Source organism: Calypte anna, chromosome 3, assembly GCF_003957555.1.
Source record: "Calypte anna isolate BGI_N300 chromosome 3, bCalAnn1_v1.p, whole genome shotgun sequence".
NCBI classification, from domain to species: Eukaryota; Metazoa; Chordata; class Aves; order Apodiformes; family Trochilidae; genus Calypte; species Calypte anna.
In genome coordinates, this window is record NC_044246.1 from 89,183,422 (window position 1) to 89,208,996 (window position 25,575).

At 36.3% G+C, this 25,575-nt stretch overlaps 1 protein-coding gene across 1 annotated transcript in view; it reads left to right on the top strand.

Annotated features, from left to right (window-relative positions):
• EYS (eyes shut homolog) overlaps nt 1–25,575 on the top strand; it is a 709,634-nt gene that overhangs the window by 442,697 nt on the left and 241,362 nt on the right. The window contains exons 31-32 of the mRNA XM_030447573.1: nt 10,188–10,378; nt 11,992–12,083. Of these exons, the coding sequence (XP_030303433.1) occupies nt 10,188–10,378; nt 11,992–12,083 (283 nt within the window). The remainder of the gene's footprint in view (nt 1–10,187; nt 10,379–11,991; nt 12,084–25,575) is intronic.

The following is a 25,575-nucleotide window of genomic DNA, read 5'->3' on the forward strand; positions in this document are numbered from 1 at the left end:
AAGTAAAACAGAAATTCTTGAAACTTCCAAGATGGTTATGCTCCATCTGTAGGCATTTTAAATAGTTTTAGTGTTAGAGCCCAACAGAATAAACGCCTCAGAGCTTTTATTACATGCTCCTTCTTATACACCTTGAACTTGTTTAAACTGTATTGCATAGTTCTTATCCTGAATTTTTCACAATGTCAGCAATTTTTCCATTTTCTAGCACACTTGCATTTTCTGGTTGAATTATTGGTGGAATTTATTTAGCAATAGTAGTAGCAGCAAAAGCATTTAATATGAACCAATTGGAGGAAAAGGCAAAGACAAGAAAATCATAAAGATTTTCAAGTCCATTGGTCTAGTTGACGTGTAATGGTTGACATACCAGTCTTCTGTAGTCTTGCTTTTAGAGAAGAAATTTCTGTCAGTTTAATTTAAACATTGGTGGAAGATACTTAAAGATGCTTTGTCACAGTGCCCCAAAAAGGATTTGCTAAACTCAAGAAAAGACATTATAGTGGCCCCTGATAAATGTCTGAGTGAAAAAGGGGCAGAGGGAATTTGACATCTGAAAGTAAATAGGTAAAACTGGCAATTAAAGCTTTACTCAAGGGCAAATAGCAGTGATAGAAAAAGGTCATATTGTATGAACATGGTGTTCTTCAAATTCAGTTAGTATAAGCGAGAAGCATACCAGAGTTTTTAGATTAGCTTCTAATAAATACAGAGCATTAAGATATTAAAATCCTCATCTATATTACCTACATAAATATCAATTTCCAGAAATACAAAATACAGTATAGTTACAAATAAATGTATATATATATATATACAGATAGATAGATAGATATAGATATAGATATATTATTCTGTCAAAGTAGATCATAGCCACATTTTACCTTCACTAGGTGGTTCTGGAAAGATGTTGAAGTGCTGACCTGAGCATCTGTAAATGGTCATCAGATTGACAGTCAGTGAAAATCAGAATAGAAATCAACAGAAACTAGGAGCTTCATTTTAGGCATTACAACTGAGTATGTGTCATCCTAAAATAATTTCAGATTCAGGGATTTCCTGCATTGACGAATAAAGGTACAGGTGTTAGTGCTCTCCAGACTGTTAAACCTTAGGGAATAAAAGTACATCTGATTTCATTTAGTTTGAAACGGACTTACTTAAGTTACAGTTTTGAAAGACTGTTGGAGCAGAAGTGTCTCACTGCCATCTACTTCATAACATATGCCAGTGTGAGGCACACTCTGTATTGCTAGGCACAATCCAGCATTCCAGTCCTTCCTTTTCCAGAAGGAACTGTTCAGAATATTTTTTTTTGGCCCATAGGAGTCTTATCTATTTACTGGTGTTCAGCAAGTTTTATTTTAAATAAAGAAATTAGAATAGCCGAAATAAAATTTAATATGTATTTTCTATATATGTCCCAATATAGAGAAATTGTTAATTATTACTGTGAATACAATTTAATATTATCCTTATATATAAACAAGCTTCATGTCCATTTTCCCCACAGTATCTAAATAGTGTAAATAATAAGTTATTTACATTTTTAAAAGGAGATTTTGCTTCCACTTCCCATAAAATGGGCATGCCATGTCTTACAGAATGTTGCTGCTTGTATGATTAAGAATCTCCGAGTCTCAATCTCTACTGGAGCCTTGTCTTTATACCTCTACTATCTAAAGATCTGTGCTGTTTGTATATGTATTTTGTTTTTGAAAAATGAGTTGAAAAATTTATTCTGTAAGGTAATCCTTTATGTATAGAAATTTTGCAGTTGTTTCCGACTGTATTTTATACCTCTTGAACAAAATGGAACCAAAAATATATAGAAAATTCAGCCAACTCCCCCCTTCATGGGGTGAGCAGTGAGAGTCAGTGTACATCTCACTACCAACAGCATTGCAGACTGACTTTTGAACATGAAGGAGTTAAGAATTAAAACATGGATCAAAAGGTATGACTGATGAATGTGTGAAGAAAGGAAAAATATACAATGTTCAATAACTGCAGGAAAAGGGAAAGAGCTTCCTGGTTTTTAGGGTCTGAAATTCCATCCCTTTAGGGCGGTTGAATTACATGTTTGTGTGTGTCTCTGTGTGTATAGGTATGTTTAGGCTTGAAGTGTAAACAACAAACTATAAGAGCTCTATACCCATCATGTTTTTCTGTAGCTCCGTGGAAGCATGACAAAGAAACAGTAAAGAGGGTTTACTGATAGCTGTTGGTTTTTTTGTTTGTGTTTTGGGTTTTTTTGTGGGTTTTTTTTTTAGTTTGTTTTTTTTTTTTGCTTGAAAGCTTCTTGTGGGCTGCATTGGCAATGGTTCTGGATGTTAACCACACTTCTTTCTTGTCTAGCATGCCACATTAGAGAACATTTCAACATTGAGAAAAAAACAGAGCTATAATTCTCTGCTAGTCATGCTGCACAGACTTTGACAGCAATAATACAGAGGTTCACTATAACTGTGGGTATGTTACGTGAACCCAAGGTGGGGCATGCCACAGTGAAATAGCATTGTATTTGGAAATAGAAATAATAGTTGAAGATCATTGTTCTGCTCTGTTGTTAAAGTGTTTAAGCCCAGAAGACTGAATAAAATATAATCTGAAAAGAAACTAAAAACTTTTAAATGCTGTTTACAGATATGAAGTAGATTATTGTATGTAAGGAAATAAAGATTAAAATTTATGGATTATTTTGCTGTGGCTTTCTGCCAGAACTCACTGTAATGATTGACCTTATTTTAGAATGAAAAAGAGTATGATTGCAGTTTTTGGAGATAAAGTGGAGATGAAGTACATTCAGCATATTGAGAGTAAAGAAAAAACACTGGTATATGCATAAGCCACCTGAGACAGGAGACTTTAAAAAAAGCATCCTATGACTAGTATTGTCCTTTCACCCTGCTTTTATATTCTGTCTGTTCACAAAACTTGATAGAATCATAGAATCATAGAATCATAGAATTGGCTGGGTTGGAAGGGACCTCAGAGATCATCGAGTCCAACCCTTGAACCACCGTTGCGGTTGCTAGACCATGGCACTGAGTGCCACATCCAGTCTTTTTTTAAATATCTCCAGGGACGGAGAATCCACCACTTCAGTGGGCAGCCCATTCCAATGACGGATCACTCTTTCCGTAAAGAAATTCTTTCTAATATCTAACCTAAACTTCCCCTGGCACAACTTAAGTCCATGCCCTCTTGTCTTGTTGAAAGTCGTTTGGTAAAAGAGCCCAACCCCCACCTGGCTACACCCTCCTTTCAGGTAGTTGTAGAGAGCGATGAGGTCTCCCCTGAGCCGCCTCTTCTTTAGGCTGAACAACCCCAGTTCTCTCAGCCTCTCCTCGTAGGGTCTATGCTCGAGTCCCTTCACCAGCCTGGTTGCCCTCCTTTGGACCTGCTCCAGGACCTCGATATCCTTCCTGAACTGGGGGGCCCAGAACTGGACACAGTACTCAAGGTGTGGCCTCACGAGGGCTGAGTACAGGGGCAGAATCACTTCCTTGGACCTGCTGGCAATGCTGTTCCGGATACAGGCCAGGATGCCATTGGCTTTCTTGGCCACCTGGGCACACTGCTGGCTCATGTTCAGCTTCTTGTCGATCCAGACTCCCAGGTCCTTTTCTGCCTGGCTGCTCTCCAGCCACTCTGTCCCCAGCCTGTAGCGCTGCATGGGGTTGTTGTGGCCAAAGTGCAGGACCCGGCACTTGGCCTTGTTGAACCTCATCCCGTTGGAATCAGCCCAACTCTTCAGTCTGTCCAGGTCCCTCTGCAGAGCCCTCCTGCCTTCTAGTTGATCAACACTCCCCCCCAGCTTAGTGTCATCTGCGAATTTGCTGATGATGGACTCAATCCCCTCATCTAAATCATCAATGAAGATGTTGAACAGAACTGGGCCCAACACTGATCCCTGGGGGACACCACTAGTGACCGGCCGCCAACTGGATGCAGCCCCGTTCAGCACCACTCTCTGGGCCCGGCCCTCCAGCCAGTTCCTAACCCAGCACAGGGTGCTCCTGTCCAAGCTGTGGGCTGACAGTTTTTTCAGGAGGATGCTGTGGGAGACGGTGTCAAAGGCTTTGCTGAAGTCTAGGTAGACCACATCCACAGCCCTCCCCTCATCCACCAGTCGGGTCACCTGATCATAAAAGGAGATCAGGTTGGTCAGGCATGACCTGCCCTTCCTAAAACCGTGCTGGCTGGGTCTGATCCCTTGCCCATCCTGCAGGTGCTGTGTGATTGCACCGAGGATGATCTGTTCCATGACCCTGCCAGGCACTGAGGTCAGGCTGACGGGCCTGTAGTTTCCTGGGTCCTCTTTCCGGCCCTTTTTGTGGATTGGCGTGACATTCGCCAATTTCCAATCATCTGGGATGTCCCCAGTGAGCCAGGACTGTTGATAGATGATAGCGAGAGGCTTGGCGAGCTCTTCTGCCAGCTCCTTCATTACCCTTGGGTGGATCCCATCTGGTCCCATAGACTTGTGGGGATCCAAGCATCGCAGTAGGTCACAGACTGTGTCCTTCAGGATTACAGGGGGGCTGTTTAGATTCATGTCACTTTCTATGAGCTCCAGAAGCCATCCGTCTTCAGGGTAACCTGTCTTTCCGCTGAAAACTGAGGTAAAGAAGGTGTTAAATACCTCAGCCTTTTCTTCATCTTTAACAACTATATTCCCACTCGTGTCTAGTATAGAATGGATATTTTCCTTGCCCCTTCTTTTGCTGCTAATGTATCTGTAGAAGGACTTTTTGTTATCCTTCACAGAGGTGGCGAGATTCCGTTCGCATTGTGCTTTTGTGTCTCTGATTTTCTTTCGACATGACTTAACAATATTCCTAAATTCCTCCTCAGTAGTTATCCCTTTTTTCCATAATTGGTAGGCCCTCCTCTTAACCCTAATTTCTTTCAGAGTCTCCCAATTCAGCCAGGCCGGTCGTCTTCCCCGCCGGCTCGCTTTTCGGCATATTGGGACAGCTTGCTCCTGTGCTTTCAGAACTTGTTCCTTGAAGTACGACCAACCCTCCTGTACCCCTCTGTTTTCAAGGTCTGTTTCCCAGGGTATACTCCGAACAAGTCTTCTGAAGAGGTCAAAATCTGCCCTTCGGAAGTCCAGCGTAGAGGTCTTATTGACGACCCTCCTTGTATCCCTGAATATTGAAAACTTTATTATTTCATGGTCACTAAGTCCCAGGCGACCACCGACCACCACATCTCCCACCAGCTCCTCTCTGTTTGTGAAAAGAAGGTCAAGCGAGGCTCCATTCCTGGTGGGCTCATTTACTAGCTGGAGCAGGAAATTATCCTCTATACACTCCAGGAATCTTCTAGACTGCTTCGTCTCTGTGCTGTGGAGTTCCCAGCAGATGTCTGGTAGGTTAAAGTCGCCCACGAGAACAAGGGATGACGATTTGGAGATAGTTAAGACAGAAAGCATGTTTCTGCTGTGGTAAGTTTCCTGTTTCAATTTAAGACCATTTTCTCTTATCCTCCTGTCACTCTGGTCAACAAAGAGCCTTTCTTTGCTAACCTCCTTGTAAGTCCTGAAAGGATGCTGTTAGGTCCTCCTGCAGCCTTCCCTGCAGGCTTCTCATCTTCAGCATAAGCATCATGGTCTGTCATGATGGGTTTTTTTCCTCATGTGAAGCATTTTTTTACATGTGGGAAGCACAGAATGGTAAGGGGATGGAAGGGACCTCTGAGTTTCATCTAGTCCAACCCCCCTGCTAGAGCAGGATCCCCTAGAGCTGGTTTGAGAGGAATACATCCAGACAGGTCCTGAATGTCTCTAGGGATGAAGGCTCCACAACCTCCCTGGGCAATCTATTCCAGTGCTGTGTTACCCTCAGAATGAAGATGTATTTTCTCATATTTAATTTAAATCTCTTTGGTGCCAGTCTGTGTCCATCTTGTTCTGTCACTAAACACCACAGAGAAGAGTCCAGACCCATTTGTCAGCAAAGCATCCAGGCACACTGGCAGACCCAGCCATGGGCAGCAGTGAGGAGGCCCTGGCACCTGGGGCAGCTGTTGGCATGGCCTTTGGTGAAGCAGGACAACTGGGCTGACACTTAAGTCTTTGGCCTACCTGCCAGCTGGACACACAGAGGTGGTAAGCACAGGTGGAAGCCCAGTGTGGTGGGCCAAGCACTGTCCCTGGCTGAGGAAGCCAGGGCACTGTTTATGGTGGAAGCTGACAGGGTGACCAGGGCTTCTCGCATCCTTTGAGTCATCCTGTGCCATGGGCAGATGTTTGAAATGGCTCTTGGGATGAAGAAGTCTGTAGCCAGGCCAGTGAAACAGTTCCTGCTCTGAGCTTTTCATTTCACTTTTTGAAAATATTTTGTCACTTGGTGTTCTCCGGTTTTAAACAAACATAACTTTTTATGACCGTAGTTATAGTCTGTTGTGAGAGATCTGTTCCTTCTTTATAAAAAATAACGTTTCCAAATAGCTAATTGATAGTTTATATTTTTCATGGAAGGCCTTTCGACAGGCAACGATGCCTTGTCTTTGAATGCTGTAAGGTATTTCTGATTAAATGAATAGCAAATGATGTAAAAGATATGTCAAAGGAAGAGGAAAAAATGATACCTTGAACAGGAATAGTTTGTCCTAAGCTGTAACATAATAAACAAGATGAATAGTAGAAAAAACCCCCAAACATTTATTAGAATCCTCTCTAGGGGATTAGAATCCCTAAAAAATGCAGAATATGCATTAGGCACAGAAATATCCAGATACACAAGCACCATTGTCTGCAGGAGCATGTATGAACATGAGCATATTAGCAATTTAATCGTCTCTACCTGCCTTGTAAAAGCCAAGCCTTATAGCTGTCTGAATCTCAAGAAATTCAAAGGCTTCCATTCTGAAGCTGATGCAGCTCATTGGAGTGGAGGAAACCCAGTAGATACTGGAAGGAGTTGATGAAGCTTGGCACTGGCTGGGCTGCAGACCTGCCTGCCTCTGTGCTTACCCTTACTGTTCAGTCTCACAGCTTTTAACATCCTGACATTAATGTGAGCTCATGTAAAGGGAAGAATGTGGAGAGCTGTGTGTACACGGGGGAAGAAGATACAACTGAAAGGATTTCATAGGCCAAAGGCCTTTGCTATTTCTTAGGAAGGTAGGTGTTAGACATTCAGAGTGAAAGATAAAATACAGCTTCACTTTTTTCTTTTTTTTTCCTAAAGGCTTGGGTGATGAGCACTCTGCTTTAGGACATAAAGCAATCTAGGAAGCCAACTCTAAAGGTCAAATGGAAAAGTTGCATATAAGTGTAGTAAAAGGATTATAAACAAAGCTAATGCTCTATAAAAAGTATGTGTACATACACAATATGAGAATCTTTACAACTAAAACCACAGCAGGTTTTTTTGTCAAGAGCTATTGCAGAAAGATATGTAACCATTTGTAGTGCATTTTATTTGGTTTCACAAAAACCTGGAGCCCACTAAATATTCTTCAGTGCTTTCTCTCATTAACTCTTTCAATCTCCATGAACACAGAGCAACTGCAGCAATTTTACTGCAGCTGATTCTTTTAAAAAGCTTTCTGGTTGTCAGCATGAATCTATTTCCTATAAAAAGCCAAACTGACCTCAAATCTATGGAATAATGGAGTGTATTTCCTTGCAATACAGAATCATTTGGGGCCACAAAAGATAATTTTTGTCTGCAGTGCGCTGTGTACTTGCTACAGTTGTATATAGAATGCTAAAGGTAGCATTTGTTTGGCCTAGTTTTGTTTGGCCTTTCCTGAATTTTCAGATTTCATATATAATCCAGTCTGGCCTCAGTTTCCAGAGTTGGACTGTAGTTTCAGGAATTATGAGTAAATTGCTTTGTTCCTCTACTCACCATTTTTTTCTCTTCATAAGGTCTGATTTCAGTCTCTTGTAGTGAGATCTAGGGGCTCAGATGCCTGGTGTGAGCAAACCATCAAAAAGCTACCAAATTTTTGTCCTGTTCTCACATGTTTAATTAATTATAGGCTGAACAATGCAAATTAAAAAAAAACCAAAAAAACAAAACCCCAGAAAAAAACCAAACCAAAACCAAACCCCAAAAACCAACCAACCAACCAAACAAAAAACCCCTCCCAATAATTTAAAAACTGATCAGGTACAGAAGGAACTACAACTTCAGGAAAGAGATATTCCATACAATTTTCTCTCTTAGAGCCAAGCTGATGTCCTAAGTGGGGTCAAGAAAAAGAAGTGGTTTGGTACAAGTATCTCTGGACTCTGAGGATAGTTCTATGAGAGAAGCAAAACCTCGTACCTGAGGACAGTTCAGGGCAAATGGGTGAGCTCAGGAAGGAAGACAGACAAGAGGCAGGGATTAGGGGTAATCCTCTAAAGATCTGTCTGCCCCTTCTCAGAGAAATTGTCCTGTCCATAGAGTGGAAGGATATATATTTTTTTTTTACTTGAGTTTTCTGAAATTTACACATACATGCTTATATTACATAGCAGTATATTTAAAGTATAAAGCCCCTTAAAATTATATGATCATCATTTTTGAATCACTGGTATATGATTCATATTGCTTGCAATTTGGAGGTTTTTTAATTGTGTGTTGTTTGTGCACATGTATTACTGATTTGCTGCTGTATCTTTTTTCACTTCTTCCAGAGAATTTGTTGAGAGCTTTGTTCAAAATTTGATCACGGTGACTCTTGAGGTCATGAAAGGACAAAATCAACATACCTGTACAGTGTTAGACAACAGGGCAGCATTAACAGTTTATCATTTATGCCACTACCATTTATACTCACAATTTAGGCATATGTAGTAATGTATTTCCTGTTAGAGCTACTGTAAGAACAGATGAGAATTTTGACTATTTTGGAAATCAGAAATGGGATTTCTGACCCTCAGAGATACTCAGATTCAGTGGAATCTGAGCCAAGCAAAACTGAATTATTCACTTAATGTTTATTATGCACTGTGTCTAGGTTCATATTGTTGCCCTGACTTTTTAACAAGGTGGATGAGTTATTATTATTATTACCTCAAATTTTTACCAATTTCATAAAGTTTATCAAGCAAATAATTGTATGCTAAGTTATTCTTCAAGTGAGACTAGAGCATATTTTTGCTTGTGCAAAAATCAAAATACCACAGCTGTCCTAAAATGGAACAATATAACTCATGTTACATGTGTAAAAGAGGACAGAGTTTTTAAGTCCTTATGAGTAAATAAATGTACTAATCTGATGCTCAGTTGTAATATCTGCAAGAAAAAAAAACAACAAAGAAGTGCATGACTGTGCATTTATGCATTCTGGTACCTACTTTGAATGTTATTTTTTTGTAAAAACACAGCATGCGAGAGAGAAAGGATGCAGAGGGAAAGAAAAGAAAGAAGAAATAAAGAAGAGAAGGGGAATAAAAAAGATGAGAGGAAAGAAGGAAGGAAGGGAAGGCAACAGAAAGAAAAATAGAAAAAGAAATGGAAGGGAAAATACTTATAAAGAAATCCCTTTTAAGCGTACTCCTCTGTTGTCTGATGAGCTTGCAGCCATATATTCACATATCTTTTGCATTTAACTTAAAGGCTGCGTCTGCCCTTTCCAGGTGTGGCACAGGGTGTTAAGTGTTAAGAGAGCTCTAGATAAGTCAACCAGACAAGCTGGATGTAGTCATAAGGGAAAACTTTTCCTTTCACCCTCACAACATCCCATTGTTTGTGTTAGACAGAGATAGTTGACATATCTGATTAAGATGGGAACTTCATAATTAGGTTCTGGAATGTATTCCTTCTTTTCCATTCTCTGTGATTTCTGCAAAGACTTCAAAGTTATTCAGTCTTGCCTCAAAAACCATGTGAATGCCTACATTTGAAAAAAAAACAACTGTTTTTCATTTACAAGGAGCCAAAGCTGCGCTGTTCCAAGTGCTGTCATCTTCATAGCCTTTTCTTTGAGGTATTACTCCTCGTTGTAAGCTTAATATAATTTTGCCTAAGTCTTTATGTCTAGTTTTATAAATTTTCATCTTTAGTCTTTGACAGAAAAAAACTATCATCTGTTTTCAAATTCATGTCTGTCTCTTTCACAAGTGTAAAAGAATATCCTAGATATTTGTCCCCATTGGCAAAAAAAAGAAAATTGTGCATGAAGAAGAAAAATGTCTTTGTATTCTTATATTATATCTCTCAAAATTCTATTTACAGACTTCAGTTATGCTCACTATTATGGTGATTCATACCTGGAATTTCCAGGAGTGCATTTGAACTTGCAAAACTTCATCCACTTGGAATTCAAGACCTATAATCCTCATGGACTCCTCCTCCATATTGCACAGAGCCCAGAAACAACAGGAAGTTTTTTAATTCAGATATTCATCAAACATGGCACTTTACAGGTAAGGCATCAAAACAACCCACTGGAGAAGTAACTAAAAAATTAGGATATGTAAAAAAATGGGTTTTTTCCCTTTCCTACTTTAGAAGATAGTAGAGGTTCAAAGAGTTTTGAGATTCTTTAGTATTTTAAAGAAAATATGTCTTAAACTTACTATCTGTTAGGGCCAGTTCATGGCTAATGTGATTCATATGTTTCACAGGAGGTGGTGCTTAAGGAAAATGGATTATAACTGGAATTTCTTATAAGTAAATATGAAGAGACAAAATTAAATATCGCAGATCTTGTCTTTAAAACTCTCATGAATTAAGGTATTCTATTTTATATAACAAGCCTAAACCTATCAAACATTGTCATGGGGAGGCTGTGGAGCTGGATGAATTGTTACAGGAAAATTTATGCAGGGAGTGAAGTCTATTGCCATGTGACTGACAAGAAACTTTTAAATCATCTGTCTTGTCAATTCAAAGTTCCATAGGATGCCAAAACACATTTGATTGTTTTTTGTGGACAAACTAAATAGGATTATAACTCTTAGGAAACGTTAAAGAGTAAGAGCTTTGGCAAATTATCCCTTCTCTTCTGAGGAACAGATAAAGTTTGAGCTTTGTGAAGAGATGGGCAGATGCTAAAGAGACTGTTTTCTGTTTTTCTGTCAAAAAGTTCAAAACATTTGGCTATAATTCTATCCTGCAAGAACTGTGAAATGAATGTTAGGAACAACATATTTCAGTTAAATTTCTCTTCAGTTTTAAGGATCATGATCATACTAAAAAGATATATAAATTGCAGATAAACAGAATAAGAAGAAAATAACCTTTTTTTTTTTTTTTTTTTTTTTTTGTTGTTATCTTGTAATTTGTAGTGTTTAATTATACCATGGTTATCCAGAACAAATGAGATTAGGCAGGGACAGGAAGCTATCAGAGGTGTAGAAAATGTTGAAGGCTTTAAGTTTATCTTACTTGTATTCATTGTAAAGAAGCAATGTGGAAAAGTATTTTTCTAACATATCATAAGCACTATAAAATATGAAAGTACTTTCATTGTCAAAAATCTATTCAGAAATCCCACTGTGCCATGTTAAAACTAATTGAATTCACTTAATCATTCACAAAGCCAGTCAATTAAATGTAGATTTGAAGCCCAATGAACAAATGGTTCCAAGTTCACAATCAAGCTACAATTATAAGTAGACAAACCATGAAATCAAGTGCTTGTTCACATCAGTATAGGAAATTAAATGTTGTTCCAAAATGCTGGAACTTGCATGCTACATTACGTGTTTGGAAGTGTAAGGAGGCCATAAAATGGTAAGTAAAATTCACCCATGGCCAATGCTAATTTCACCTGGGTTGCAGATCATCAACTTTTTTCCAATCAAGCCAATAATACCTGAATGTACAATACACCAAAAATAAAACCTTTTCATGCAAGCTAGGAAGCATGTATGTTTGCTTGCATATTTCTGGTACAACAGATTTCCTGATCAACATCTTTACTGAAACAGCTTTCCTTGATGCAAGATTTGTTATTTTTTAATTCAAGTTTCTAATTCTTTAATCATTCAGTTCATGGAAATTATATAATAAAAGCATTTTTGCCATTCTGTAGTACCAGTTTTTGTGTGGTGAAGCAGCAGAAATAAAAACCATCACTTCTTCTGCTAGAGTGGATGATGGACACTGGCATAAAGTGCAGATCAGGTGAGTTTTACATTTTTCTGTTGTCTTTGTTTATAATTGCATTGAAGATTATATAAGTTGGATAGCTGGTGAACTCTACTGATATTGTATCTCATTAGCTAAGAGTGGTACCTGAACACGTGCAGTAAAATAATGTTATGCTAGTGTGAACTAAAACACATATTTGGAAAGAATCTTTATAGCACAGCTGGAGAGTGCTCATCAAGTCACTGAAGGGGTTTATGGAAAGAATTTTTTTCTCACTGAAATCAGTATGTCCAAGCTACAAACAGAAGCAGTACCGTGACTTTTATTACTCTTTCTGCAACTCATAAGATATATTACCCCCTTAAAACAGCAATACTTGCAACTGAAAGGATGAAATGAAAGGAAGATTAGACAGGTAGCTTTTCCATGGTTTTTGTTTCCAGGTTGTGATTGTTTCCTTTCATGATAAGAAATTAAAGGAGAAAAAGAACCTTGTGTTGATTGGAAATAGAAGTGCAGAAAACCAAAGTGCAGCAGGCCTTTTAATCAGACTCATTGTTGATTCATCCCTTGTTTTGTGAAGTTAAAGTAATTATGACCTACCAAAATCAGCTGTTCCTGATTTTGAGAGGATATCTGTGAGTTAAGAAAAGAAAAGAAAAAGAAAAGAAAAAAGAAAAAGAAGAAAAAAAAAAAAAAAAAAAAAAAAAGAGAAAAAAAAATTAAAAGGGAAGGGAACCCCAAAACAAACAGAAACAGAAAAATGTCAGTTCTAGATTACCAGGGTGTGCTGATCTTGTTACTAAATTGGCAACTTGCATCACAATTAGAAAGTGGATCCTTTTTACATTCTTTGCACAGAGGCAATGGTGATTTACATGTATTTTGGATTTTTTAGCCAACCACACGTATGCAGATATATCTAGTGACCAAATGTCTGTGCTGTTAGAATCCACAACCTTTGAAGAACTTCAAAGATAAGTTTTGGTTTCATTTACAAGAAAATTAGGCATGAATTCTACTGAGCTCTCCAGATGCCTTGTTTCCCTATAGACAGATTAAAATAAATCCGTCACCTAGTCTAGCAAAAAGAAAAAGAGCTATTTGTCTGCTTGTCTCTTCAGAGTAAATTATTCCCTAAAAAGTTTGTGAAGGAGTATAGAAAAAACAAAGCTTTTTACAGGAATAAACCTTTTATAGCTATATCTGTCCAAATATAGCTAAATGAAGCACTTTAGCAGAGCAGCTACAACTAGACCCTAAGCTTCTATGGGAAGCTGTGGAGAAGATTGTATCTATTTCATTGTGCCTTGCTGCCTCAGATGTGGCAGTGAGTAATCAGTGAGAAGGACAACAGTTTGTTTCTGCAATACAGCTGTCAGCACTGTCATATTTTTTTCCCAGCATGGTAAATCGAGCCCAAGCTACAGACCACATGCTAAGACAATGCATACTAACGCAAGGAGCAAAAGCCAGTAATTCACTGCAGTTGTGCTTTTCATCAAAGAATAATATAAAAACAAAGCATGCTAGTGGAAGCTAAAAGCACGTGTAAACCTCTCTCTGACCTGAGAGGCAGAGAAGCCATCTCTGTGACACTGAGTGAAAGGGGAATTCTCTAAAATCTTGAATAACATACCCAGTTCAGTTTATTTCTTTGCTTGTCACTACCTCTCAGTCTCAAAACAGAGGAAGTAGAATTGGAGCTTTTTTCCCAGAAAAGAGTTATAAAGATGACAAAGGCATTGATCAGCTTCTATATGAACTAAATAATCAAGGACTCTGCAAGTCCATTAAAGACAATTGAGGGAAAATACCAAAGCAATCTGAAAAATCCCAAGTGAAACAGAGAAAGTAGATGAACACTGGAGACATACAAATTTTAGTCTGTTAGCTAGTTTAATCCGTCAAAATTCTATTGTTACTCCTTTGTTTTTCATTTTAAGAAAGATTTAAGATCCTGAAGATAACAAAAGCATGACTGGCTGAACCCTCAGTACATTAGGAGACTTTAAGAAGAACGTTCTCTCCCCTGGCACCAGAACATTAGAACTGTTGTGTCATTGACATTGCTCAGGGATGCATTAAGTACCACAATGGGACTGCTGCTATTTTATGCATTTTCCCCCAAATCCGTTGTGTAGAAAATAACTTGCAGTTATGAATCAGCCTAGATCAATAGCTGGAGAGAAAAACAACCCGGTTTCTCTTTCAGATGTTTTTTTTTCCTGAGCCTAAAAAGGAAAGAAGAAATAGTTATCTCATTTCATTTGCAAGGAATGGTAATTATTTCAAGAGAGTATAAGATGAGCCACACTGATTTTTGCTTTTGAAAGAGAAGGAATGCGTTATATTTATTGGATCCAAGCTAATTAGTGAGCCATTATTAATTAATCACTCACTTTGGTAGAGTGAAAGTAGTTTTGGACATTGTTTTAGATTAAAATCTTAATGGCACAGGTGCCAAGAATTTGGTCAGAAGTTGCTTCTTATTTTCATCTAGTGAATCTTCCCATATGCTTGAGTTAATTAAATATTACTGTATATGCTTTAAAGAACAGTAAACACTATTTTACATGGGTTTTTCTTTATTATCAATTAATCTCTTTATTAACAATATGTTGACGATGATTAGATTTGACTGAGTCATTCCTGAAATGTGCTACTTGTTTTGTGACATGAACATTTCCTTTAATCAACTATGCTATAATGGCATAGTAAAACTTAAAATAACTTGGTTAAAATTGCCACGGGTTATTCAATAGCTATCTAGAGCTTTGCAAACATTGTTTAATCTTTACAGAACTGATTTGCAATAAAATAATTAGATTAAGTTTTGAACAATGTTATTCAGGAAGTTTTTGAAGTCTGGATGGGAATATAAGAGATACTGAATACTATAATGTAGTGAGTATGCATAGTGCAGGGATTTTCTTTGTTCTGTAGATTTTAAATATTATGAACAGGCATCAGAAGTAAAAAAAAAAACCAAAAACAAACAAAACACTGTTTTGTACTAGTTTGCTGAAAGAAGCCACGCATTCTCAGTACTTAAAATGTTCCTAATAGTTATATTCCCTTTTGATGTGACCCTGCAATGGAAAGATTTATGTTTTTCAAATTCACTGAAAGCATGTATTTCAGTGACTGAAAATAAGGCACCTGCAAAAGAATATACTACATCTGCAATATCATATAGACTTAAAAGTAGTGTAGAGTGTAATAAAAGTTGGAATGCAGAGAAAATTAGGCAGTGATAATAACTTCTTTTTCTGATTACAGAGGAACATTTTACCACTTCCTTTATCCTACAAAAATAATTCCTAGTATGAATAAAAGAAATAGCAAACCTTTTACTGTTTGCAAGTAAATGTTCATATAATTGCCAAACTGTAGCAGCAGTATTAGAAATTTTTCATTTTCTTCACCAACTACACTCCATTTCAACAATTATTACAGTACTGATAATATTAATTAATAGTGTCTTATTTTACTTTTAATCTCAGATCACGATTGCCAGTTGCCTTTAGCATATCTGTCATATAAATTCTGTCTTATAAAATATATAAATTCTGTCTCCTATAGATCTGTCTTATAAATTGATTATGCAGTAGATGTTAGCTATACAATTTCTTTCATTAAAATAAGTCAATCCATTCTGAACTTTTTTAATTGACTGTGACTGTTAAGATTAGAAAATTGGTGTAAATGCTCCATCAGTCTAGAAACAAACTGAAAAATGTGGTAATTTGCTTTTTTTGAAAGTGCATTATTCTTCTCCCTTAACTCATGATGTTTGTAATTTGATGTTTGAACTAGTTAACTGCAGGACTTTTGGTGATTGATTGTCTTGGTTTTGAGATGTAGATGTTTTCTGATTCCTCTGGTCAGAAAAAGTTGTTTCTAATCCTGCCATAATGTAACGCATGCTTCCTCAGGAGGTTCTATATTGCTTGGTTTTAATAGATTGTTATGGAGGCCTGAGATAATCCACATTGTGCAAAATATGCTGTATTAATTATCCTTCAGAATATTCTATAAAGCTTGTTTTTTCTCTAGGGCTTTCAGGTAGATAAGATAAGCAGATTATAGATAAAGTGGTTAGCAAAAATGCAGACTCTCCTGTATTTATTTTTTCTTTAATTTCACTTTGATTGTAAATTCCTATTTTTATTTTATCACAAAGGTGCAAAAAGTTGGCTTTGTTTTTTAAAATAACACCATGTAGGTGAAGAGATTTTCCATCTGTTGTTTCATATACCATGTAAATGCCATATACTCAATAAGATGCCTAATGGGCCATCTCCTCAAAACACTATATAAGCCACAAGATATTAATAGCAGTGGCTGCTGCTTACTTAGAGTTTCAAGTGCCTGTAATATTCATATAAAGCTGTAAGAAGCTGTATTCTTGGTTTAAGACAGCTTCATGCTCTCTTCGTTTTCTGGGCCTCTCCCCAGGAAGCTATCAATGGACTTGCAAGAGCTGCAAGACATTTTTTTTAAGTAATTGAACATACCCAGGGTTAAGACAGATTTATATTTATTGCCATTACAAATTATTTGGGAAGCTGTTGGACCTTGAAACTGACCACTGACAGGGTCCTGACAAACACATTTTCCTACCTATGGCTGGGTTCCTCTTTTAGTCAGTCCCTCCTAAAGTGCCTACTGCAAAACTAGAAGTGAATGAAATACCCATAAGTGCCCACTTATCTTACATTGTCTAATTTTTTATAGTATCAAACTTCTCCTGTCTCAGGGGTCTTACTTGGAAAAAGTCTAGTTCATTACATGCAGTCAAATTTATTTATGGTTTATTAACACTAGTAATATTTCTTGTTTCCTAAGTTCTCCTGTATGTTGATTCTTAATTAGGTTATATCTTCTACTTACTGTCCAATATCTATTGTAGAGAGGCAAAGTCAGTGAAAACAAACTGATTTGAGAATATAATTTAGATGTAGAGGCATTTTTATTTAAAACAGAACCAATAAAAACTTTAAAAATAGTAATACTCATCTCAAGACATGGAGAGGTAAAGTAGAAAAGAGGAATCAATTGATCATGAAGTATGAAGAAAATAAGAATTCTCTTTTTGGTTTGGTTTGGGTTTTTTGTACAAAGATAAAGAAATTTAACCTACAGTGCTTAGTGTGGTTAAGACAAAAATGAACAGGAAGAAGTAAAGAATATATCCCAAAAAGGTATTCTGGAATACATCTGAAAGGAAAAAGATTCTGACTACAACAGTAAAGAATGGCTGCTGGCACAAGTAGCTCAAAAAGTTGAAAAATAGCTTTTGCTGAAGGTTTCTGTTACATGGTGACACTGTCCACTAGCAGAGCATGACAGCCTCACAGAAATGACAATTCTAGGTTGAAGCAGAATAGTCAAAAGAGATTCTAATTTATGAATGGTAAGATTAAAAGCAAATATGAATCAAATCACCACTAAAGAGAGGAAAAGTTTAGAAATCTTACTAGTCAGAATATACCTTTATGTGTTTTCCAGTTCATTCAACTAACCTGCAGAGTAGCTTTCGAGATAATTAATTTGATTTTAATCCTTTTACAGATAAGTAAAAGGGAAGCAGGGCTAATAACATTCTCTTCTGTGACTAATTTTATTCATTACTTTATCTCATGAATACTTCATAATTTAAGTGTAGTTTAATGTATTTTTCCATTTGGAGGTCAAGTGTTCAAAATAAATGCTGATGCTTCCGAAAAATAAATGTACAATCAATAATGGTTTCTAGAATATACCAAATTTTTAACAAGAATCTAATCCTCCCGTTTTAATGACTTAGAACACTGTGGAAATTATCACTTTGTAGATGCTAGGGAGGAATATCAGTACAAACACACAAATACAGCATCTCACTGAAAGTCATCAGATCAGTTAAACAATTATAAACTTAGATAAATAAACTGGTCTATTAATAAGCTGAAAACTGAGAATGCCTTGGTGATACCTGCTACTAAGGAAATATTAAGGAAGGTGACAGGCGAACAGTGAGATACTTACCCAGTTTGTTTTGTCTTTAAGAACTGGTTTCTGTTGCTGAAGATTTTATTCTTGTGTACAAATATCAGAAACTAGGTTTATGCGCAGTGTATAAATGTATTTATCTTCTATAATTTGGGGTAAAGTAACAGTTCATTTTTTTTTTTACTTCTTTTTTTTTAAAACAACATCTCAAGCTTCAGTAATATGAGTGCTTTACCAAAACAATTATCTATTCTTTGAAGTGTCATTACTATGAAAAACAAAACTATGTTTTTATTTCTGTGTTCTCAAACTGTTCGTTTTTTTCCTTGCAGTTGTTTTCCTTTCTCTGTCTTCAGTAGAAAAAACAAAGAAACAACATGCCCTTTCTTACTGACTGCTGCATATCACTAAATTCCTTATCTTTTTGAGATACTGTTTCAGCAATTTATGTATTTGCCAGAGGCTTTTCCTCAGGACATGGCCTTAGCTGGTTCTCTGTTCAAGCATATTTAATCCTTTCCTATCCCATGTGATCTATGCAGTAATACTTAACTCCATTCTTCACATTCTTAATTTCTGAGACTGCTCATCAGTTCATCATTTTATTCTCACAATAGAATAAATGGATATTTTTTAAAGCAAAGTAGTTACAATATTGAAAATATTGAAATAATGTTTCCCAATAGAAAGTAATAGAACATAACAATACTCTATTTCTATTAACAGGATAATATAATAACATGTTATTGAGGTTTTCTTGTTATTTGGAAAGCAGACCTGATATATATATATTTTAATATATATATATATATATACACACAAAATCCAGTAGTTTCTTTTATGCATTTAAATGTGCTGAGCACTTTGATTTCCTAAAAATTTTGTTTGCATGTTTTCACATAATGTCAATGTGCTTTATACAACACATTCTTCTTAATTAAGAGTAAATACTCCAGGTATCACAAAGGGAGCTTAGAGGAAAAATAATTGTAGGATCTATAGAATATTTTAGAAAAATTGTTTTCCCCTTTATGGACAAGCATATTGCATCATCTGAACACTACAGAGTGAAATACCATAGGCTCACATTTTTATCTAAGATGGAACTTGTAAAATTTCTTGGGTTTAGAGCTTCATCCCAGGTCAGACCACTTATAAGAGACCACTAGGTTGACCTCCTCTGTGTCACAAATGATCATTTTTTTTTTCTTCAGTTAAATCAAACCCTTCATTTCTTAATTATTTTCCTAAGACACATTCGACTGTGGTCACCTCTTCCTGCACCCACAGTATTGTTGAGGAATTTCTATATCCAAATGATTCTGGCTGACAAATCCCAGCCAGTACTTCAGTAAAAAGCTGAAAATAAAAGCTGGGTAAAAATTTTTTTCTGACCATGCTAATTCTGTGTCTCAGATATGCAATGGCAGGTATCTGAAAGGTGTCGTTCACTCTTGCCTCAAAGATTTTTTTTACCTGCTAGATATCCTTTCACTGCAAAACACAAGCTCTCCTATTTGAGAGATGTTGCAGACAATGGAGAAGCATAAATAATTAGCTAGTTCAGTACTAGGAGAAAACTGCTGTTAGGCACTGAACTTTGCATCTGGAAGGCTGAAGGCGTAAATTTTATGCAGTTCATTGAGGCAGATACAAGGCAGCATGAGTGTTTGAATGGTGATGCAAGGCATCCTTTTCCCACTGAACCAAGAGCACTAGGCAGAGAGCAGGACAAGCAGTATAGCTGTCTTGTTTATTCAGAGAGAGCTGCATGAATAGTGTACACTGTAACTCCTACACAGTAAGTAGGAAGCTGTCTTTTTACTTTATCCTGCATGATTCCCTGTCAGTCAGAGGCATCTGGAGGCAGGGAGACTGCTCCTCTTCTGAAAGCAAATTAGCTTTGTCTCCCTGAAGAGGACTGCAGAGAGTCTGCAGCAACAGACTGGGAAAATCCTGGAAAAAAAAAGTGAATAGTCTCTCTGCTGTAGGAAGCTATTACTAAGGTGAACTTTGTAAGATTGTGGAAGCAAGGAGATTTTCTTCCAGGCCAGCAGTATGTAGTAAAGAATTTATTCAAGGTAGATAATAAATTTTTTTTCAAGTCTTTTATTTTTACAATTTTTCTATTTAAATAGTTCTCTTTAAAATCTCTCTATCTTGTGCTCTAAACAAAGCCTGTCATTAAAAAGAGGGCACCTTTTTGGGAGAAGTCACTTTGACAAAAGGGGGACAATTCTGAGTGCTTTTAAAAGGAGACTTTTAGCATCATATAGACTGGGAGATTTTCACATGTTCAAGATAATTTGTTGTCCTTTTTCCTTTTTTTAAAAATCTGGTTACTGAATCAGGTGGCAAGAGCTCACATAAAGGACTGATCCAGTTAAAAATAAATACTTTTATTGTTTTCAGCTAAATTGATCTCCGTAATGCACAGCGCTGTGCAGAGAAGGGAGGAGAAATGTTTGAATGCCCATGGAATAAAGGCCGGAAACTCACTCTTTTGCCTAAATTGCCAGTCAAATCATACCTATAAATGCATAAGAAGTGCCAGTGAGATGATCCAGGTTTCCAGGCTCCACCATATATATTGTACATATTCACAGTCCTTCTCTCAGTTTCAGAATGTCTCTGAAATGTTTGCTCAGAGCTTTTCTTCTCAAAATGAGCAATTTGCCTTTCTTTCAGAAACAGGTTTTTTTTCCAGAAAGAAGTTCATTCTGCTGATATTTCATGAGCCATATTAATTTCAAATATTATGGAGTAAAGATCTTGGTTCTGCATTGCTAGACATGTCAAAATACCCTTTGCTATTCTGAGGTCACTAAATGTGTTTTATTAATTCATTGTGGACTAAGATTTCACAGAGAAAGAAGGAAATGCACAAAACCAAGAAATTATGACAGAGAAACTGGGCATTCACATTTTCAGGTTGTGTAGTTAATTCCCAGAAACTCAGCTTCATGGAAGTAGGCTTTTTGCACTGACCAAATTTAATAAAAGGTTAAAACTAAGTGCATTTGTTTGCACCCTAATAATAGAATTTTATTTTGCATCATTGCAATGTAAGAAAATTGTAACTGGAATAAAAAAACATCAGTAAACTAAAGCTCAATATGTTTTGCATTTTTTTTTATATGCCACAAATAGTGTCTTACTTTACATAAACTTCATATGAGTCAATAGAGAATAAATAACTGTCTTTTTCTACCAATGTAATTGAATGAAATGGATTTAATGATACTAAATTGATCATAATAACAGCTAATAGCATCTTAATACCACCAATTAGTTTGATACAAACTGTTGTTTTACAGCCTCTTTAAGATTAAAGCTTAATTAGTCACTCTGTATATTGAGTACAGATCACATTCTATATCTTTGCAGAACTCTGCTGTGAAAGGAGACATTTGGAAGTTAAAATTTAGAATCATCAAAGAGACAAATCTGTAGTGTGTTAGTGATCTATTCTTGCTCAGATTATTTAACCAAATAAATATTAAAAATGTTTATGTCATTGCTTCTTTCTTTTAATTTGGGTCTCAAGACAGCTCATTAGTCTGGCTTCTAAGAATGATTTTTTTTTTACTTCTAAAGCACCTTATTGCAGGGATAGGGATACACAAGGTAGAGTAAGAATAATAACAGGCTGCATTCCAAAAACTTTGCTCTATATTGTTTTCTAAGGAACACTGAAGGATGCTTGTTGATTCTAAAAGTAGGTGCAGTGTTCTGGGGCCTTAGCCCCATGTCACAAGCATAAAAATATTACTATGAAGAATACAAACAGAGTACAGAAACCAGAAATACTGTTGGCCTGCAGAGCTCATGTAAATATGAATTCCCACTGTGTAACTATCTCCTTATTCACTGCGGTCCGTCAGTTTCACTTGAAATGAACTGTCAGTGTTGCAAGTCCATCCAAGTCCAAGCTTATCACTGCCTGAATGCTTGAATACAGTAAGCACTATTTGAGTCAAGCTGTTCACTAAATGACACTTTATTTACATCTACATCAACATATATATTCACAGTCCTCTGCTCGCTTGCAGGTTGTCTCTAAAATGTTTGCTCAACGCTTGTCTTCTCAAAATGAGCAATTTTAATTTTAATAAATAAGTGCATATTGTTTTCTAAGTTATTAGAAATTATTCTTAATAATTATTCTTCTTAATTATTAATTATTAAGGTTTGTGGCAATGTGAGCAGCTAGAAACGTGAAGCTCTCCCAAATGCAAAGACACAAACGGCCAGAGGCATTGATCATTATTTTTTTATATAGTCATAAATAAATCTGGAATCTGAAGAGTGTTCTCTGGACCTGAGGGAACTGACAGGTCGCAGATCATGTCTGTTAAAACACTTATTGCAAATTAGGTTGGCAGCATTTAAACTGGGATCGATTTCTGAATTGTACTAGCCAGTAAACATTTTTCAATTTCAGAATTGGAGGAGATAGCTAGCTTTGGTGGGAACTGTGACAAGAACTGTCATATCTTCATAATAAGTATGGATTATTTTATCTCAGAACTTAAACTCATGTTGTGGACCTTTTTAGTTTAGTAGTGTAAGAATGAGAATAAGACCATATTTACTCATTCCTAAGAATATGAAACAAAGATTTCTTTTTCTCCCTGTGTTCTTAGAGCAATTGACATGATGCCTTGTCATTAGTTTAACTGCTCTGATTTAGTTACTTAAGTCACTCTCTGAAAGCAGACTAAGAAATCAGGGCCATATCCAAGAAATATGAGTCTGCTGTGAGAAGGAATTAGAAAAAAAACATTGACTCATTAGATCATCTGCAACATGAAAGTGTGTGTTACCTGGTGTCTCAGTAGGGCACAGTCAGCACCATCAGATGTGAGCAGTCTAAAATGATACATCTTGCTGCAGAGTGAAAATTTAATGACTCTGAGAATAACTGCTGTAATTTCTAGATAAATAACTCTCCTGAGGCAAGTTAAGGTTCTGCCTTATTCTCTAAATGTTATTCCCATGGGACTGGGTTTGGGGTTTTTTTTTGTTGGTTTTGTCCTGTGGGGCTGGGTTTGGGGTTTTTTTTGTTGGTTTTGCTTCTCTTGGTTTTTTTTTTGTTTGTTTGTTTGCTTGCTTTTTTTGTTTTGTTTTGTTTGGATTTTTTTGTTACATAGATCTATAGGAAAATGTCATTGGATTCTAGAAGCATAGGCTAATTCAGTCTAGAAGGGACCTGAGGTCATCTCCAGTCCAACCTCCTACTCAAAGCAGGGTCAGCCAGGAGGTCAAACCAGGTTGCGTAGGGCTTTATTCAGTTAGGTATTGAAAACCTAGGGTGAAATGAGCAAAACCTCTCTGAAAAAAGAGATATTATGATCTTAAAGTAGTCTCAAACACACTTGCAAAGCCAAAAGGTTTTTAAAACTGGTTCTGGGTCAAAATCAATATCTGTTTTTAAATGTGTATTAAGGAAATGTAACTTTCGATTGACTGTGACAGTACATCTATTTGCTGTTTCAATTTCACAAAAATAAACATTCTACTGCAAGAAGTGGTTTGAGTAGGAAAACAGAAAATAAAATCTACTAGATAATGAGTGAAAACAGAGGAAAGCACGAGTTTGCTTTTTTTTAATATAAGAAATCTCTGAAATTCTAATCAAAAGCAGTGAAAATGGGGTGTTTCTCATCCTCAATTGATCAGTTTTCTTCAATAATGGAATTTTAGCTATTATTTTTAAAAATATATAATTAAACCCTTTAATTCTTGTAGTTCTCAATTCATATTTGATATAGCTGTTTGCAAATTTGTCTTTGTTGAATAGACTGAATGCTAACTTTGCATATTTAATAGTTCAAGGGTAATTAGTGAATTATTTATTGTCCTTTACTATGATCACATTTGAAGTGGAAGTGCTAGAGATAGGTGAAAGTTTCAGTCTTGTTTCTAGAACAATATATTTCCCTTTCTCATAAGAAGAAAAACCAAAACAAAACAGATTAAAGAAGCTTTATTTCCAGCAAGGATGTTTAGTATGACTGACACTTAATACTTTATCTGGAGGTCCCCCTTTCCCTCCTCCTCTTTCCCATTTGTTTTATTACCTTTTTACCATTTTTTGATAATCCCAAACATGTCATTTCATCATCACTAACAAATGTCAGCAAGTTAAGGACATTATATAAAAGGATTTGGTTTTCATGCAAACATTTTCATATTTAGGTGCTTTTATCCCAACACTTATCAAATTGTTATCTGACCTTTCAGTCCTTCCAGCCTATGAGGCATTGGGCAATGGATCTAATACTGTTTAGACAGAACTCATCTTCAGGTTATAATTATAGACCAGTATTTAATCATTACATCTATGTGAGTACAAATTAGGAATCTGTGAACTATTACTGCTGGGTTGTACTGAGGCACAATTACTAGGAGCTTACCCAGCAAAAGTGCTTTAGAGTTGCTGTATGCATTTCCACATTCATAATTATGCAAAAAGCTCTGTCTTCTTACTTGACCTTTAAAGTGCCCACTGTGCTGATTGTAAAAAAGGTATTTTAAAAACCTGATGGAAATTTCATAGAGTGCATATATGACTCAGTGATTGTATCATCATCAAATGTTAAACAATAATGGTTTAAGGATGTTATTCTAATTTGACCAAACCCTGCTATATTCAATCAAGCACAATCAAAGGAGCATGGCTGGCATTCTAATCAGCTTAAGGTGAAGGCAGCTCATGCTTCTGAGTTGCAGGAACTTGCTTTTTGACATAAAATACTGGGAATTAATTTTAAAATATGTTTATATATAAGCACACAAAAATGTCCCTACGTATCTATCATGTAATCTATTAAGGACGACCTAAAAAATATTCCTGAAGCTAACATGAAAGGAGCTATGTTTGTGAATAAGTGTGACAGGAGAATTTACATGGTTACATAGATAGTTACAGCATTAGCATCTCCAAATATTTAGAAGAAATAGTAATTAAAAAAAAATAAAATTGTTTAGGCAGCTTTCCTTCACTTATCACATTCATTAGTTTAAAAAAAAAAAAAAAAGCACCTTTTTATTCCCTCTTCCAATCCCTCCAGTCTTAAGCTTTACGTTGCATTAAACCAAGTCTGATTTAGAAGATTTCAGACAGACTGCTATCCTATTATTACAGCTTTATTCATCAGTATCTTTTAGTTGGAAAAAAAAAAGAAATTTAAGATATTTTAAAATCAATATTCTTTTTCCTTAGAACCCTCATGAAAGTCTTCTGTTGTAGAATTAATATATCCAAGATACCATACTGGGTTGAAGCCTTTGGAAAAATTGCACGATCATTGCAAACAGAGCTACTGAGAATGCATGTATGAGTTATCAGCAAACTTCCTCTGTAAACTTATAATGAAAATGTTGTGCACTGGAACCTCCTGTATGTACTAAGACCTGCAACCATTGTGTAATATCTACAAAACATCATAGGAAAACAGTTCTTTCCTTGCTATAGTTTTCTCCTTCTTTTTCTTATTCATTTTAGCTATTAATTAGCAAGTTTGAA